The 17,375-nt window shown below is 42.6% G+C and overlaps 1 protein-coding gene across 1 annotated transcript; it reads left to right on the top strand.

The window, feature by feature from the left end:
• Window positions 1–3,456: 3,456 nt before the first annotated feature.
• On the top strand, window positions 3,457–10,643 carry LOC149320953 (TNF receptor-associated factor 2-like). Its single transcript, XM_089488892.1, has 5 exons — window positions 3,457–3,628; window positions 5,460–5,514; window positions 6,537–6,635; window positions 7,748–7,867; window positions 8,932–10,643. The coding sequence occupies exons 1-5, from the start codon at window positions 3,474–3,476 to the stop codon at window positions 9,610–9,612; spliced, it is 1,110 nt and encodes a 369-aa protein (XP_089345018.1). The 5' UTR covers window positions 3,457–3,473; the 3' UTR covers window positions 9,613–10,643.
• The last annotated feature ends 6,732 nt before the right edge of the window (window positions 10,644–17,375 follow it).

The raw sequence follows: 17,375 nt of genomic DNA, 5'->3' as shown, positions 1-17,375 counted from the left end.
TATTTTATTTCGGCCATCATGGCCTAGTCAGAGTCTGGCAATGTTATATAAGAGGCTGGCGTGGGTCGCCCCCTCCCCAAGCATATGTTACTTTGTATAGTGGGCCCTTGGTATTAGCTGGGGTTTGGTTCCAGGACCCTCCAAAATCCATGGATGCTCAAGTCCTAGTAAATACAATGGCTTAGTAAAATGGTGTTGCTTTTATAAAATAGTAAAATCAAGGTTTGCTGTTTGGAATTTGTATCTTCTTGAAATATTTTCAAGCCGTGGATGCTTGGGTCTGTGGATAAGAAATCCGTGGATACAGAGGGAGTTAGTGTGTACATACTTGCAGACTCTCCTTTGTCCAGTGGTATCCCTGTGGTTGGTGTCACCTGGTGAGGTTGCCCAGAAAGGGCTGTGGGATGGATTGCTTTACCTTCCCTCTCACCTGCTGCCTTGCTCATCTGCTTCTCCCCAGGCAGCTGGCCTCCAAACAGCCCATTCAAGGCCTGGCACAGCTGTTTGCCCAGCAACGGTGCCAGACCCACAACAATAGGCATTTCACCCCCCAGCAGTGGGCAGGCAGTGCTGTGGCCTCTGGAAGGCCTGTTCAGTGTCTGGCACAGCTGCTGAGTGATGAAGAAAAGAGACAATGCCTCTTCTTGCTTGTCCAGCAGCTGTGTCAGTCCGACTGGGTGTACCACCTCACCAGGAGTACTCCCTCCCTCCTGAGGTGTCACCCAGTGTGTTTTGAATCCCTGCACTACCCTAGTGACACCCTTCTCCTTTTATCATTTCTTTAACCTATCCGTTCAGCAAAAAGAGGGTTTGATAAGTCTCCTTGCCAGGGTGGTGGTGGGGTTCCTCTGCCAAACAGGTTCCTACGTCAAACAGGAGCAGGATTATCATAGAATCATAGAGTTGGAAGAAACTGCAAGGGCTATCCAGTCCAAACCCCCTGCCATGCAGGAAATCTAAATCAAAGCATCCCTGACAGATGGCCATCCAGCCTCTGTTTAAAGACCTCCAAGGAGGGAGACTCCACTACACTCCAAGGGAGTGTGTTCCACTGTCGGACAGCCCTTACTGTCAGGAAGTTCTCTTAATGTTGAGGTGGAATTTCTTTTCCTGGAGCTTGCATCCATTGTTCCGGGTCTAGTCTTTGGAGCAGCAGAAAACAAGCTTGTTCCCTTCTCAATATGAATTCCCTTCAAATATTTAAACAGGGCTATCATATCACCTCTTAACCTTCTCTTCTCTAGGCTAAACATCCCCAGTCATTCCTCATAGGGCATGGTTTCCAGACCTGCACCATTCACAAGTTATGTATGAGTGTTCAGAAGTGTCCCAAAAGGATCTTTCCCAATGTTGATCACACACACAAAAACCAAAACTGCAAGAAACATGTATGTTACTCATTGGTTGCACAGGCATGCCCGCTCATGTCTTCCTAAAGGTGATGACTGCATCTCTACTGTAGGAATGTTGTATTTTCCCAGATAGCACAAGGGGAAATGCAGTCCCCCCCCCCCTTTACAGATGCAACAGCGGTTACACAAGTAACACGGGGTTTTCTTTATGTTACACTTTTTGGGTACCGTTTAGGGTAACTGGTCATTAATTGCCCCGCTTCCACTTGGAGTGACAGGGCATCATGTCACAGTGCTTTTAAAAGTGCAGACACTCTGCAGGACAGTTTCCAATAGCCAGCCTTGTGTCCTGAGCAGAGTCTAAAAATTCAGGCAGTTATACTGATCCATAGCAAGGAACTATTTCCAGCAGTTTGTATCTCCATGCTCCAGGAGCAGCAGGTCATTTGCAAAGTGAATGGATTGTAATTGCCTGTGTCTTCACCAAATAAGAGATGGGAAATGTTCCTTTTTTGTAATGTAAAAGTTATTACAGTCAAAGTACAGCACATACATTATGTAAATATGTGAGAGCCAGCACAGTGTAGTGGTTTGAGTGTGGGCCTAGGTCTCTGGAGACCAGGGTTCGAATCAGCCATGAAAATCCACTGGGTGGCCTTGGGCAAGTCACACACTCTCAGCCTCAGAGGAAGGCAATGGTAAACTTCTTCTGAACAAATCTTGCCAAGAAGACCCCATAACATGGTTGCCTTAGGGTTGCCATAAGTCAAGTCATAAGGACTTGAAGGCACACAACAAGAATATTTTTTTGTGTGTAAAGCAGGGTTGGAAAAAACGGTTTGTTTTTGTTTAAATCAGGTATCTTTTAAATTACTGTACTTTGTAGGACTACACCAATATAGAACAAAATCAGATAATTAACTAGCAAAATGCAGTTCAGATGTCATGGCCAAGTGTTTAAATAATAATTGTTCTTTAGAAAGTGCTCCTTTAAAGCAAGTGGTTCTGGTTGAACCTGCCTTCATTGAAGGATTTGTTTCTGAATGGCATTCCTTGCACTATAAAATAAAGTGGTAGAATTCAAAGTTATAGCCGTGTGAGTCTATAGAGTCAGTAGGCAGAGAGATCTTGTAGCACCTTTGAGACTAACTGAAAGCAAGAAGTTGGCAGCATGAGCTTTCCTATACTGAGGAAGTAGACTGAAGTCTAGGAAAGCTCCTTCTGCCAACTTCTTTCTTTTGGTCAGTCTCAAAGGTGCTACAAGATCTGTCTACATACTGATTCTACGGACTAACAGGGCTAAATAATAATAATAATAATAATAATAATAATAGAAATATTCATCTGAGGAAGTAGGCTGAAGTCCAGGAACGCTCATGCTGCCAACTTCTTTCTTTCAGTGAGTCTCAAAGGTGCTACCAAGATCTCTCTACATATTGATTCTACAGACTAACAGGGCTATAATAATAATAATAATAGTATCAGTAATATTCATCTGAGGAAGAAGACTGGAGTCTAGGAAAGCTGATGCTGCCACTTTCTTTTTCTCTCTCTTTTTCTTTCAGTGAGTCTCAAAGGTGCTACAAGATCTCTCTCTCTCTCTCTACATATGAAATAAAATGATTTTAAAAATAGTAATATTTTTGAGCCTGGATCCTGGTCTAACAATGGGCAAACTGCCCATAAACTGTTCCCTCCCTCCCTCTCCCTTCTCTTCTTCAAAATAGCTGGCTTTCTTCCTGGGCCCTTTCCTTCTTCTGTTCCTCATTCCCTCCACTTTCCCCCCTTTGCCTTTCCCCAATCCCTCTTTCCCACTGACTGACTCTTCCAAAGGCTGAGGCATTTCCCCACTGGAGAGGCTTCCCTCCTCCTCCTCCTGAGAGGCCTGCTGCTGGGGCTCCCCCCAGGAGAGCTGGCAAGAAGGCTAGTAGTAGCAAGGCAGGCCCAGGGCTGACTCATGGGCCTGGGATTCCCTGGCCCTCCTCCTCCTCCTCCTCCTCCTCCTGCTGCTGCTGCTGCTTCTCACGCGAGCCCCAGCCATATATATATATAGAGCTGCCTGCCTCAGCCTGGGTTGAACTTGCAACTACTGCAGAGACTAGACCAGAGCCATTGAGGAGGATGGGGAAGCCTAGGAAGGGCCCCCTGCTGCTGCCCCTGGACCCCTTGAGCCAGGCGGGCTTGCTCTGCCAGGCCTGTGGCTTCCTGCTCCTCTGCCCCCAGCAAGGCGAGTGTGGCCACCGCTACTGCAGGGAGTGTGTCCAGAGCCTCTTCAGGTCAGTGGCCCAAAAGGGCCAGGATTGGGGGGGGGGTGTCTGGATGGTGATGATGGAGAGTTCCTGCATGGCAGAATGGGGTTGGACTGGATGGCCCTTGGGTCTCTTCCAACTCTACCATTCTATGATTCTATGATGATGATGATGATGATGATGATGTGTGTATTGGGGGTAGTAGTTGGGCAGGTCACACTCTCTCAGCCTCAGAGGAGAGCCCTGGCAATATTGGCAAACCCCCTTTGAACCAGAGGTCCTCTTCAGGTCAGTGACTGGCTAGCTGACTCTCTCTGTGTGTATGTGTCTTTGTTTTTTGGGGTGTGTGTCTGTATTCTTCTTCTTCTTCTTCTTCTTGTTATTATTATTATATTGGGGATGATACTTGGGCAAGTCACACTCTCTCAGCCTTTTGGGGGAAAATATTTTGGACGGCAGCTACCAGGAAATCCCAGCCACCTTGGTTTACAAATATTACAGTTTTGGATTACACTTTCCCAAATTCCCCAGCCATGTGTGGCTTTAGGAAGCTTACGTTGCATGGCCACAACTCAGCCAGTGTGCATTCCCTTCCCCAACAAGATCAAGTGTGTAAATCTGCTTCTGCAAATGGATCTGTGTGGCTGGATGTGGATGTCTGGGGACCTATATGAGCACTGAAATGTACATTACAATGGTGCCTTCATCTAATGGCATCGCCGAGGGGGACAGTGTTGCATAATGGCTATTTTGAACGTGCGCATGTGTGCCTTCAGTTTGCCTGCTGACGTCAAGCGTTCCCATGAATTTCGCAATGTTTTTTTTCTTCTTACGCAAGTAATACTCAGAGGTGGTTTGTCATTGCCTTCATTTGAAATCGAGCCTGCAGCACCTTTGGCAGCCTCCCAACCAAATATTACCCAGGGCTTCCCCTGCTTGGCTTCCAAGATTAGATTGGATCATGTGCCTTCAGGCTATTTAGGCAGGTTTATCGGGTTCAAAATCAATATTTACTGGGTTCAAAATCCCCAGGCCCCATGAAGCTGAGGTGGGTTAGGGTTTTCTTCCCAGCTTTAACTATCTAACAAAGGAAGAGTGGAATGAGAAACAGCAGAACTGGAATATATATAAAACTTAACTTGCCACCTCATCACCATGCCCACAAGTTTTGCATTTCTGTGGCTGTTCATACAGGAGTTTATCATGTGGGAGGGAATCGGCCAAATCCCGTGCAGAAATGGGATTTAAATCCACCAAAAGCGGGATGATTTTCAGACGCGTTGAGCATTAATCCGCAATTAGCCTGCACAGAAAGTGGACAAATCCTGCAAAAACAGGATCATTGATAGACACACCAGGGGCATTGAACATTAATCTGACATTAACCTGCACAGAAAGTGGACAAAATCGGCTATTTACTTTCAGGATTTTCTGATTATAAAGTCTGATTATGAAGGTCCTTCCTGGGCATCAGTTCACTCCATGCATCTGAGGAAGTAGATCCAGTCTACGAAAGCTCATGCTACAACTTCTTTTGTATAGTCTCACAGGTGCTACAAGGTCCCTTTGCAGACTGATATTCCAGACTAACACGGCTATGTTTCTGAATTCTTCCAGCATGCTAAGTGTAGATATGTGTAATAAACAAATCTGATGCCATTTTAAAACATTATAAACTACTTAATGAAATGGCCACGTTTCATTAGTAATGTCGGGAGGCAATGTTAGTGAGTTTGTATGTGATGGAAGACATGTAAAGATGAGTGCATGGAAGCAGGCATGTGCGCGCAGGAATTCATACATTTCTGTCCTTAAGTTTTCATTTTGTTTAACCTCCTGTCTTCTTTTGCCTCCTCAGGAATACAGACAAGGTGGCGTGCTACACTTGTAAGAAAAGACTCAGTCTCAAACAGGTGAGTTGCGGGGCGATGTTGTGTAACAACATTCATTCTGAAATTACACAAAATTTTAAATAGGTGATTACTAGTTGCTGTTGAACAGAGTGAGGGACTGCGTGCTCAATTTTCAGTACAGACACAACCAGGATGTCACAACAACTGTGTTGGACTACAGTGCCCATCACTCCCAAGCAGTCTGAGTGATGGGAAATGTAGTTTTTGGGTGTTGGGTTGGAGATGATTGTTCTGCTAACTTTTAACTGGGAGAGCCTGATCAATAGGATGGTTGTATCATCTCAGAGGTGCCAAACCTGTTTTGTTTTTTTTAAAAAACCCAACAGATTTAAAATAATGTAGCATAACATCAGAGAGAGAGAGAGAGAGAGAGAGAGAGAGAGAGAGAATGGGAAGGAAAGGTTGTGCACGTATGAGATGAAATTTTCCTTGGAGCTCCTATACTGTTAAGTGATCAAGAGGAATATTATCAACTACAGCTGTTCTCAACCATGTCTGACAAACTGGCCTGTCTGACAAAATTCTGTCTCTTGTACAGCTCTTTTGGTAAAGGAAATTTTGTCCTCCTATTAACTCCAAACATAGCATAAGGCCCATTTATATAGCATTTTTTAAAAACAAAACAAAAAACAAACCACAACTCTATATTTTAAATTGTTTTAATTGTGATAATTTTACTTATTCTTAAAATTGTAGTGGCAGATTTAAATTGATTTCTTTCTCTGAGCCGCCTTGGATCCCACTCCGGGAGGAAGATGGCATATAAAATAAATAAATAAATAGTTTGACGTTAAGGGCAAGTCTTGGATTGGAAAGACTGGAGTCCTACTGCTGTCCTAGATATTCCAGAGGGAAGTTAAGATTTAAATATGTGATGGCTGCTTTCAGTGGCAACCAAGTGTTTGTAGATTTATGTGGAGAAAGTGGTGTGTGTGTGTGTGATGTCAGGGGTACTTGTGGGGAGGTATGGATCTGGTTTTTGAACTTTGAGTCTAATGTTCTTAATCCTGCTCTCTCTTCAGTTTCATCATGATAAAGCAGCAGAAAATGATGCGCTGATCACGCATGTTGCTTGCCCAACTTTTGACTGCCCTTGGACTGGAACCCTGAAATCATACCAGGTATGATTAAGTAAAAACTATCACAGTCAGGAATGAAATTGGAGGACAAAACTGTTTGGGTGCTCTTTTCAGTCAGCTCATGTTGACTGTGACTTATGACAACCCTCTCCTAGAGTTTATTTGCAAGATTTGTTCATATTGGGATTGCCTCCAGTTTCCTCTTAGGGTGAAAAGTTTAATGTTTCTAAGATTACCCAGTGGGTTTTTGTGACCAAGTGGTTATTCAAACCCTAGTGTTTCAGAGTGTTTGTCCAACACTCAAACCACTACACAACACTGGCTCTCATTAATATGAGTATATAAATTGTATAATAAGGTATAAAGCTCTTGGGAGAGAATTGCTGTTCAGAAGAAGAGAAAAGGCTCTGTAGCTAAGTTGTTGCAACATCATTTCTCTGGGTCCCCATCTGTTTTTCTCTATATTTCCATAAAATGACTATTTTCCATTTTGCATTTAATAAAAGATAAAAGATTCGAAAAGAATTCAGATAAACACACTACAAAATTAAATTGGGCCATTACCACTTCTTTGGAATTTTAATCTTGTGAGGACTAGAAATTTGTAACATATTTTATAGTTCTCATCCAACTAGAATTTCCATTATTATTTGAGGGTGGACATAATAAAAATTCAGTATATACAGTTGTCCCTCCATATTCACTAGGGTTGGGGGAACAAGACCCCCATGAATATGGAAAAACCACAAATAACAAAAACACCGTTTTTACCTGAGAGGACACCTCTCTAAGAATCTCTAGGTCCTCCGGTGCAACTCTGTGGTCAATGTCCAACATACACTGACCATAGAATGGCACTGGAGTAGCTACAAATGGTCTTTCAGTGCAACTTTTAGTTAAAGTTGACCACAGAGTTGCACTGGAGGACCTAGACAGTCCTAGAGAGAACATATTAATGAAATCTGTGAATAATCAAATCCGCAAATATCAAAGCTGCAAATATGGAGGGATGACTGTATTTGTACTGGGTAGATGTGTCCTTTGATACATTTGATACCTTTATATCTGGATGTGCTGTCAGTTTTCTAGTTGACACATGTGTATGCCTTTGCTCTTCTGTCCATCTTGACCCTGCCATCTTCTCACCCACGTAGGAACATGTTTGCCCTCCTGTGGTGTCTCCTGAAACTGCAAGGAAAGCGACCTTTGATCTTGGAGAACAAGATATTGAAGAAGAAGCGAGACCTTGTTGGAGAATCAGGAGCCCTATCATGGTAAGCTGCCAAGAAGGGCAACTTTCGGCTGGCAATGAAAGAAGATGCATCAAGGTTCAGGGCACAAGAAAGAACGTAGGTGGTGGGCAAAGAAGAAGAGGTGCCGTGGGATTTGAGAAGGAAGATAGATTTTAAGAGATTTAGGATAGAAATGCACAGCACAGTAGGAGGAGATGTTTGTAGCCTGAAGTTCAGAGAAGATTGGAAGTGGGCAGAACAGGATCTGCTGGAAGGAGATCAGCAAGCGCTGATGACTCTCTCCATTATCTAATAATATCAAATAAAATTGTAAACATATCAGTGGTCAGCCCAAAAGTAAATATATTTATATTATATCTTAAATATACTGGCCAAGATTCTGTATCAGCTACTTAAGCGTATTTAAGTAAGCAGCATCTCCTGGGCTGCCTCTTCCCCTGCGAATCTTGACTTCCCAGGTATCAGCTGGGAGGGTCTGTTCTCCGGACACAGCAGACTGGTGCTTCCATCTTGCTCCTGTGAATGATCTCCAATGTGACAGCGAGAAGCACTATTCTTCCTTCACTCATTGGAGGAGATAGAAATGCTAATTTGCTACATCATGATCAATAATAGAAAAAAACTTTTGTTGCTCACGATAGCTGGAGATCTTTTACAGTCTCCATAACTCCCTACACTCCTGAATACGTAGCGATTGCGGATACAAATCAGTTACGAATGCTTAACTCCAGGTAATGCATTTGTAACTGCGAGCATGAATTCCAGCCATTATCTAGCGTATATAATATTTAATATATAAATGGCTTTATACTTATTGATTCTCTCTGTCTCAGTGTTCCTTCCCTGTGAAACAGGAGTTATATTTCGTTGCCTTTGTGTAGCAATGTTAGCCTAGAACTTAGAGAAGTTATTATTTTTTAATATAACATCTGAGAACCCCCTAGTGTTGGCTATTGGACTTGCTGGCAGGAGAATTCTGGATGTTGTAGTACAAACAAAATACTGGGGTACAGTCAATAGCTCACCTACGTCCTTCATTTTTTGTTCTCAAATGTGACCTCTGTCTTTACTGTTTGCTGCTCTAGGGTGAGACTACCTTGAATGTGGACAGTGTCCAAATGCGTGTGGAAGCCCTGGAGCTGATGGTGTTGTCCCTGCGCCGGCAGCTGGCTAGCCAAGGGACTGTGGTTAAGTCTCTCCAACACAGCTGCTCCCAATATGAAAAGCTATTCAGAATGTCTCAGGACAGAAACAACTCTCCTTGTGGAACCAGAGGGTCTGGGCCGACAATGCCAGAGCTGGTCAGCACTGACGGAACCCTAGTGTGGAAGGTGGAGAACTTCTCCAAACTCATGAAGGAGGCCAAAGCTGGCAAAAGGCGTTCCATATATTCCCCTGCCTTTGCCACTCACACTTTTGGATACCACCTCTGTGTCCGGCTGTACCCTGACGGAGACGGCATTGGCCAGGGTGGCCACCTTTCCCTCTTCCTCACCTTGGCCAAGGGGCCTTATGATGACATCCTACCTTGGCCCTTCCGGCAAAAGGTCACTTTCTTTCTCCTGGACCCAAAACGGAGGAAATCACCTATCATAGAGACTTTCCTCCCGGATCCTCACAGTGACTCCTTCCACCAGCCTCGGGAGAGACTGAACGTGGCTAGCGGAAGTCCCCTTTTTGCTAGCCATGTTGAGATTCCCAGCTACATTAAAGACGACACGCTGTACCTAAAAGTAGTGGTGGATTTGGCAGGGATGGAAATTTGAGACTGGAAGGCAGTGGAGATGTACAAAGAGAGTTTAATAATTCTTCTCTGCTCTTCAACCCTTACTCGGCCTCCTCCTTCCAAGGTGCCCATCAACTTTTTCTGATGTTCATCACCTCTGTTGTTAAAACCCCAACAATAGCAAGTTTGTCCACTACAATTCTTAATCTAATATGAATACAACTACCTCTTGGGAGTCTAAAATTTGCACATCATTTGGGTTGTGGATCGTGGGATATCAGTCCCTGATTCACTCTCAGCTGGAATTTTGAGGATCTTCTGGAACTCGTAGAGTGTTTCTAGCCCGTGCAAGTCTTTTAATGGGCAAAGTTTGGACAATGCGCATTGGTTAAATATGTAATAATAATAATAATAATAATAATAATAATAATAATAATAATTTATACCCCACTCTTCAGCCAAAAGGCTATCAGAGCGGCTTACAGTTTGTTAATTAGACATTTCCCTGCCCTCAGGCTTACAATCTAAAAAACCAGTAGACCATCTGGAGGGGGCTCTTCACGGCTACAGGTTTAGGATAGTATCTTGAATCATTGGCCAAACTGATCCAAATCACACAATTTGAGTTTTCTTGTTATGCTGCTTCAGATTTATTTTAATATATTTCATTTTAAAAGATACCGAGAGTGGGGAGATTTTCTTTTGATGTTTTCTTGCAATCACATCCAAGTGTTGGGAGTTTTAAGTGCAAAATATGCGGCTCTTGTGGGGCTCATTATGTGTGTTTTTTTTTAAAGTGTGTTCTCCTATTGCTTGCCAGTAGGGTATGATTGAGTATATGACATTTTGAAATACAGATTTTTTATTTGTGATTGATTATTTCTATAGTGCTTATTAAAGGACCAAAGGGGCTTTGCAATTATCACTAGGGATTTCACAACATGCATCCTTAGACATGACTTCTTTCTACCTCGCATTCCATTAATTAATATGATATTTATTGAATATTTATTTTATAACAACAACTCTATACTGTTATACAAATTGTGATATTAAAGAATATTTTTATGATTGATGATTATCTCTTTTGGTTATTAGAGGGGAAATAATAAGAGCTACATACAAACCCAGGAACACATCTCAGACCTCAGAACAGAGAGGTCTTTGGACAATAAATAAATAAATAAATAAAAATAAAAAAAAATACAAAAATACAAAACTACTAGATTGGAAAGAGAAACAGCACAATTGGACTTTATCCACAAACGACAGTCCCTCAGCAATGGACTGAACAAAGATAATGGCTTTCTGGCTCACTACACACATTTCAACACTATCTGACCCCCCATCCTCATGGGGGCATCCTACGCTCATCTATTCTCCCCACCTACAGGCTAGTTTCCAAAGCCAAAATGGTCTTGCCACTTCATTTCCATACATAAAGTCTAGTTCCCAATGCCTTTGTTCACAAATGACTATAGTTAAAACTGGACTTGCCATTTCATTTCCATGCACAAAGGATTTTGAATATGAACTGACATTCTCACATACCAAGGGCATATATATGTCTATTCCTGGCTTCCACTCCACCAAATGCATCTGAGGAAGTAGACTAAAGTCTAGGAAAGTTCATGCTGCCAACTTCTTTCTTTCAATTAGTATCAAAAGTGCTACAAGATCTAACAGACTAACATGACTATACAGTATCTTTGAATTCACCCAGGAACACAGGCAGACTTTAAAGGGAAATAATGCTACATTACTTACTGGACGCCATAAAGTCCTTGAGCTTGAAAAAGTTATTTTTGGACCAGAATTCCCCCAGTTCTCCAGCTATGTTGCCTGTAGTCAAAAGAGTTAACATTTCCAAATTCTGCAGTATTTATTTTCTGAAATGAAAATTGTGGGGGTGTAAGCCTGACTACATGAGTGTAGGCCAGCCTGGTGTCACGGTTTGATTGTTGGACTATGACTCTGGAGAACAGGGTTTGTACACTACAGAGCTTCACGTTTCTTTCTACCCACATCTCTCTCCACCTTTGCAAACACAGTACAGGTAATGTTTGGATTTTGGAGTATTTCAGATTTTGGAATTGTGGATAAGGGATTCTCAACCTGTATTAACTTTCTGCTAAAAGACAAGCTTACAGGAAATTAAAACCAATATGATGAGAAAACAAATTTAAAAAATTACAATATGAAAACCACAATTAAATTTTAGAAATTGTTTAACAGGTCAGTTTTAAGAAATGTGTCTTGACTCTTTTCCTCCTAGCAATGGAGAGAGCATGGAATGATGTTTGTAAGGAGCTTCTCTTTTAATAGGTATCTAGACAGAGCAAAAAATCTGCTGGTACACAAGCCCTAAACAGACCGGCGATAAATGCCCACATCGGGGCAGACAGGTGGCATGGTGACTGAATGCCATACACCCCAACTCCGCCCCCATGCCGGCATGACGCTGTGTGCCTCACTGCATGGTGGGAGGCATCACGCCACTCCTTTGGCACAGCATGTGCACACACTACGACAAAGGAGAGCAGTGCTGGCAGCTATGGTGCCCTTTCTGTGGTGCAAAAAGAAGACACTTTTTGCGGTCTCTTTTTGTGCCACAGACCTGCTGGGTCACGGACATGGTGTGCGGTTGCCGTGTGTCCGATCTAGCAGGGAAAGGAGTGGCGTACCACCATCCCTTAGGGGCCATCTGTAAAGCCCCACAGTTCCATGCAAAACCTATTTCTACAGAGTGGCGTTATTGTATGATTTTAGTAATAGTATTTGGCTGCATCCACGTTGCAGAATTACTACAGTTTGATGCCACTTTAACTGCCATGGCTCAATACTGTAAAATTATGGGATTTGTAGTTTTATGAGAAATTTAACCTTCTCTGTCAATAGAGCTCTGGCTTCACAACAAACTACAATTTACAAGATTCTGTAGGATGGAGCCGTGACAGTTCAAGTGGTGTTAAAATGCATTAATTCTGCAGTATGGCAGCAGAGGGAGTGTGTTCTATATATGGAAATATGTGATAATGGCCTGGTACTTACCCCCCCGAAAGGGAGGGCTGGAGGTGGCTGGTTTTTCTGCCAAACTGCGTGGCCAAACTGCGCGGCGTCCCTCCACCCCAAAAAGATCCTGGAAAAAACTGGTTTTTCCTGGGATGCCGTGTGCACATCACAAGTGTGCCATTGATGCACTCGTGATGTAAGTGATGTGCAGCGACATTATACGCTGCATGTTGCTTATGTCATGATGGCGGCCTCCGTATGGACGGGAGGTTGCCAGTGCGCCGCCGCAGTGACGTCCTACGGTTAGAGACTCTGTGGTTGGTGTGTGGTCCCTAACCCTAGAATCGCCACCTGGAAGCTGCTTCTTGGCGGTATGTACCGGGCCAATTTCACCTTTGACTTCAGAACGGGGTGATAAACTCCCCTTGCTGTGTTGTGGGGGTTTCCTATTAATTTATTCTGTCAGTGGGATACAAGATCTCTTCCGACAAAGTCCTAGGATCAGGATAGTTGAAACCACCCATCACTACTGCATCTCTCCTTTCTGAGTGTGTAGTCATCTGTTCTAGAAAGGCTTCATTCAATTCCTCCATCTGACTTGGGAGTCTGTAGTAGACCCCCACAATAACATCCCTGTTGTTTCCCTCCCCTTTAATTTTCATCCAGATGCTCTCCACCTGGCTTCCAGGATTGATGTTCTGGATCTCTTCACAGGTGTAAACTTCCCTGATATATAATGCTATTCCTTCTCCTTTCCTGTATGACCTATTTCTCTTGAAAAATGTTATACCATTCTATTCCTAAATTGCAATCATGAGACGCATCTCACGAGGTTTCAGTGATGCCTGTTATAACATATTTGCTTTGTTGTGCTAGGAGTTCAGTTTCATCTTGCTTATTTCCCATGCTCTGTGCATTAGTATAGAGACATCTAAGACCATGCCTATGTAAAGTTTTTTTCCCTCCCACTGCTGGGTCCTTGCATTATTTGTCTTGTTCCCTCTATAACAGTTTGACTATTATCTCCAGCCTTTGATGAACTTCCAAAGTATTGTATCCCTCTACTCAGTTTAAAGCTCTCCTGATCAAATATTTGATATTATTGGCAAATAGGTTTCTGCCAACGGTCAATTGTCAGCAATGCAGCTTCTACCCAGATTGGCTACTTCATGCTGGTACCTTCTACCAAATATGCTGGACTACAATTTTCATGAAGTTAGCTGGTGTTGGGGAATAGGTTGACACAGGACATGAAGAGACAGCTAGATTGACTTTGGCTATACTAGCAGTTGTACAGTTAGCCAAAACAACTCAACTGAGTCTATCATACTTTGGAAATATGATCTGTGTGGCTCTTGGAGTTCTCTCATTCACAGGATCACCATTAGGTTGAATCATAGGGCTCATTCCCACTTACATGTAAACCAGCTTGTGATTCACCTTCGCTCCGTGTTGGTTAATCAATTCCAAAAGGTCCATCATTCCCACTATGAAAGTGGATATTTACATCGTTTCCTTTTTGGCACGACTGAAGTCCCTACTAGATTGTGCCGCTTCAAAATGTCAGTCACCTGTGTGTCATCAGTCACATAAATGGCAGCCCGGCTTGGAAAATATATATAAATAAAATAAACTGATAGAAGATTCTATTCATTGGTTTTGCAACTACTTGCCTCCCAATGAGCTGCCCAGGTAATTGCAAGTAGTTGCAAAACCAATGAATCAAATCTTCTATCAATTTTTCTTTAAAAAAAACCGTGTGCCCATAGGTCACAAGCACAAAGACAGTGCTGGGGGGGGGGGGGAGATGGTGGATCTACCAAAAACTGAGGAGGGATGGCAAACATCCCTCAGCCATTAGTCCCTCTCCTCCAGAATGATGCCATTCAGATCCGTCGTTCCCATTTGTTGAACACGCTCCGGAATCAATTATTTTCAAAAGAACTGCCAAAGAACTAGTGTGTTTGCCTCTCTTCATCATGATTGAAACTGATCACAGTAGGATCGGAATTGAATTCATATGGGGACAACAGTCATATAACCCGATTAAAGCAATTCACTTTAATTCATAGTGGGAATGTGGCCATGGAATCATAGAGTTGGAAGAGACTCCAAGGGACACAACCAAAACACTCCCAACAGATGGCCATCCAGCCTCCAAAGAAGAAGACTCCATTACACTCCGAGGCAGCAGATTCCAAGTTAACTTGGTATCATGTAACAAGAACACAACCGAGCAGACTGTATACCTTGATTCCACTTGCTGCACTTGAACGATCTCCTTTTTGGAAGGAAACATGTTCAAACTTGAAAAAGATGGATCTAAATCCAATTGCTAATATAAACTAGAATAGGACATTCAGTCAGTGAGATTTACATTAGTTGCTGACCTACAGTTTAACAACTGATTCAATAAGGGTGCATCTACCCTGTAGACATAATGCAGTTTGACATCACTTTGAGTGTCGTAGCTCCATCCTATGGAATCCTGGGATTTGTAATTTCATAAGGTCTTTAGCCTTCTCTGTCAAAGACTGCTGGCACCTCCGCAAAATACAAATTTGAGAATTCTATAGGATGGAGCCATGACAAAGTGATGTCAAACTGCATTATTTCTACAATGCAGAAGCACCCATTATCTGCTCTGTTTGGAACTTGAAATTGGGTTTAGGTAATAAGCTGCATGATTGTAAATGTCCACTAGAGGGCAATTGCAACCCTAGAAGCCTAAACCATAAATGACAATCATGCGAGTTGAATTGTGACTGCTAGTAGTCTTAGCCAGCATGGCCAGTAGTGAGGGATGCTTGGAATTTCAATCCAACAACATGAACATAAATTAATTCAAGTCTCCAGGGTCAGATAAACTACGGACAATCCCAAACTATTAGATAACTGGCAAATATAATCTGGCAATACTCTGGTGAATTTCTGGAGAACAAAAGTCCAGCAGACTGGAGGAAGGCAAACGTTGTCCCCATCTTCAAAAAGGGGGGAAAAAGAGGATCCCAATCATTATTGTCCAGTTAGCCTGATATCAATACCAGGAAAGATACTTGAGCAGATCACTAAACAGAGAGTCTGTAAACATTTAGAAAGGAATGACGTGATCTCTAAAAGTCAACATGGCTTTTAGAACAAATCATGTCAGATTAATTTTATTCCCCACCCCTTTTTTGGATAAAATGTTACTGTTTACCAGCTTAGTAGATGAAGGGAATGCTGTGGATGTAGCATATTTTGATTTCAGTAAGGCTTTTGACAAGGGTGTCACATTGAGGATGGAGCAAGGCTACTTTTGGCTGTGCCAGCGAGTAGTACATAGAGAGCAATGGCTTCAAGGTACAGGAAAAGAGATTCCACCTAAAAATTCATCCTTCCTGACAGTAAGAGCCGTTAGACAGTGGAATATGTTGTCTCAGAGTGTGGTAGAGTCTTCTTTGGAGGTTTTCAAACAGATGTTAGCCATCTGTCATGAGTGCCTTGACTGTGTATTCCTGCATGGCAGGAGGTTGGACTGGGTGGCCATTAAGGTCTCTTCCAACCCTATGAATATCATGACTCCCATCTCAGCCTAAATTCAATTGCTAGTCTTAAACGTCAGGAAGAAACTCTTCTAGAACATGGCCACATAGCCCGAAAACCTCACAAAAAACTATGTTAGTCTTAAACTAGAGAAGACCCATTGAACGAAAGACAACTTTGTATGCTAGCATGTATGAAAAACTCTTTTGAGTCAATGAGTCTACTTAACTGGGGCTAACAGTTGGGCCTGAACCATATAGGAAACACCAGCTAGAGCAAACTTTTAGCATCAGTCCTATTTTCATAAATGAATCATGACTCACCATTCAGTGGGTCTATATAAAATATGGACACTAGATGGCAAGAGAGTCAAAGATTTAAACACATAAGGCAAAATTTTTAAACTACACTTGTGTTTCTACAGACACCAGGGGGCAAAACTGGCAAAGTTTTAAATCCAGAACGTCTATGAAAGTTTCCCAAGGGCACTGTCATTTCCCTCATTTTCAAAGCATGTTTTTCGTATCCATAATTTTTTTCAGATTATGCAGATTAAAGATGATATACGTTTGTTAAGAAACTTTACTGCCTATAGAGATGGAAATATTTCTCATTTTTTATTCCAGCTTCTTCCAAGAAGCTCCAAATGAAACAGTGTTAGCCTGTTCATCTTCACAATATCCCAGTGTGGTAGCTATATCAGAGTGTGCAACGTATCACATATAATCAAATTAGCATTAAGGAGGCAGAGATCGGACATTTGCTATTGCAGTTACAGATTTGTCACCTAGAATTACAGACCCATAAATGCTCTGTATAGTAGTAAGATTACATAGTCTTACTGTTTGTTGTTGTTGTGTGCCTTCAAGTCATTTCCAACTTACAGCGACGCTAAGGCTTTCTTGTTTCTTCAGACGGGGTTTGCCATTGTGATCCTCTGAGGCTGAGAGAGTGTGGCTTGCGCAAGGTCACCCAGTGGGTTTCCATGGTCCCAGCTAGGATTTCAACCCTGGTCTGCAGAGTCCAATGCTCAAACCACTACACCATAGCTCTTACTGTAAAAGTAAGTAAATGCCACTCCAGCCCATTTTAAGAGCCAGCAGCTAGGATTCTGTAAGATAAGTCACAGCGGTTGGAGTGGTATCAAACTGGTTTAATTCTGCAGTGTGGCTGCATGCCTTGTTGCAGCTTCACTCGCCAGTGGGAAGAAGGGTGGAAATGTAACTTTTCTTTCATCTTGAATTGATGTTGAATGGGTCTCCTTTG

Source organism: Sceloporus occidentalis, unplaced genomic scaffold (genome assembly GCF_023333645.1).
Source record: "Sceloporus occidentalis isolate IW3139 unplaced genomic scaffold, rSceOcc1.0.p SCAF_1, whole genome shotgun sequence".
Taxonomy (NCBI): domain Eukaryota; kingdom Metazoa; phylum Chordata; class Lepidosauria; order Squamata; family Phrynosomatidae; genus Sceloporus; species Sceloporus occidentalis.
This window is presented reverse-complemented; position numbering and strand designations above follow the sequence as displayed.

Excerpts from the sequence above, each read along its gene's own strand:
- LOC149320953 (XM_089488892.1), top strand. The coding sequence starts at position 3,474 with ATGGGGAAGCCTAGGAAGGGCCCCCTGCTGCTGCCCCTGGACCCCTTG. Across the intron at positions 5,515-6,536 it reads AAAGACTCAGTCTCAAACAG|TTTCATCATGATAAAGCAGC; the intron begins GTGAGTTGCGGG and ends CTCTCTCTTCAG. Across the intron at positions 6,636-7,747 it reads GAACCCTGAAATCATACCAG|GAACATGTTTGCCCTCCTGT; the intron begins GTATGATTAAGT and ends TCACCCACGTAG.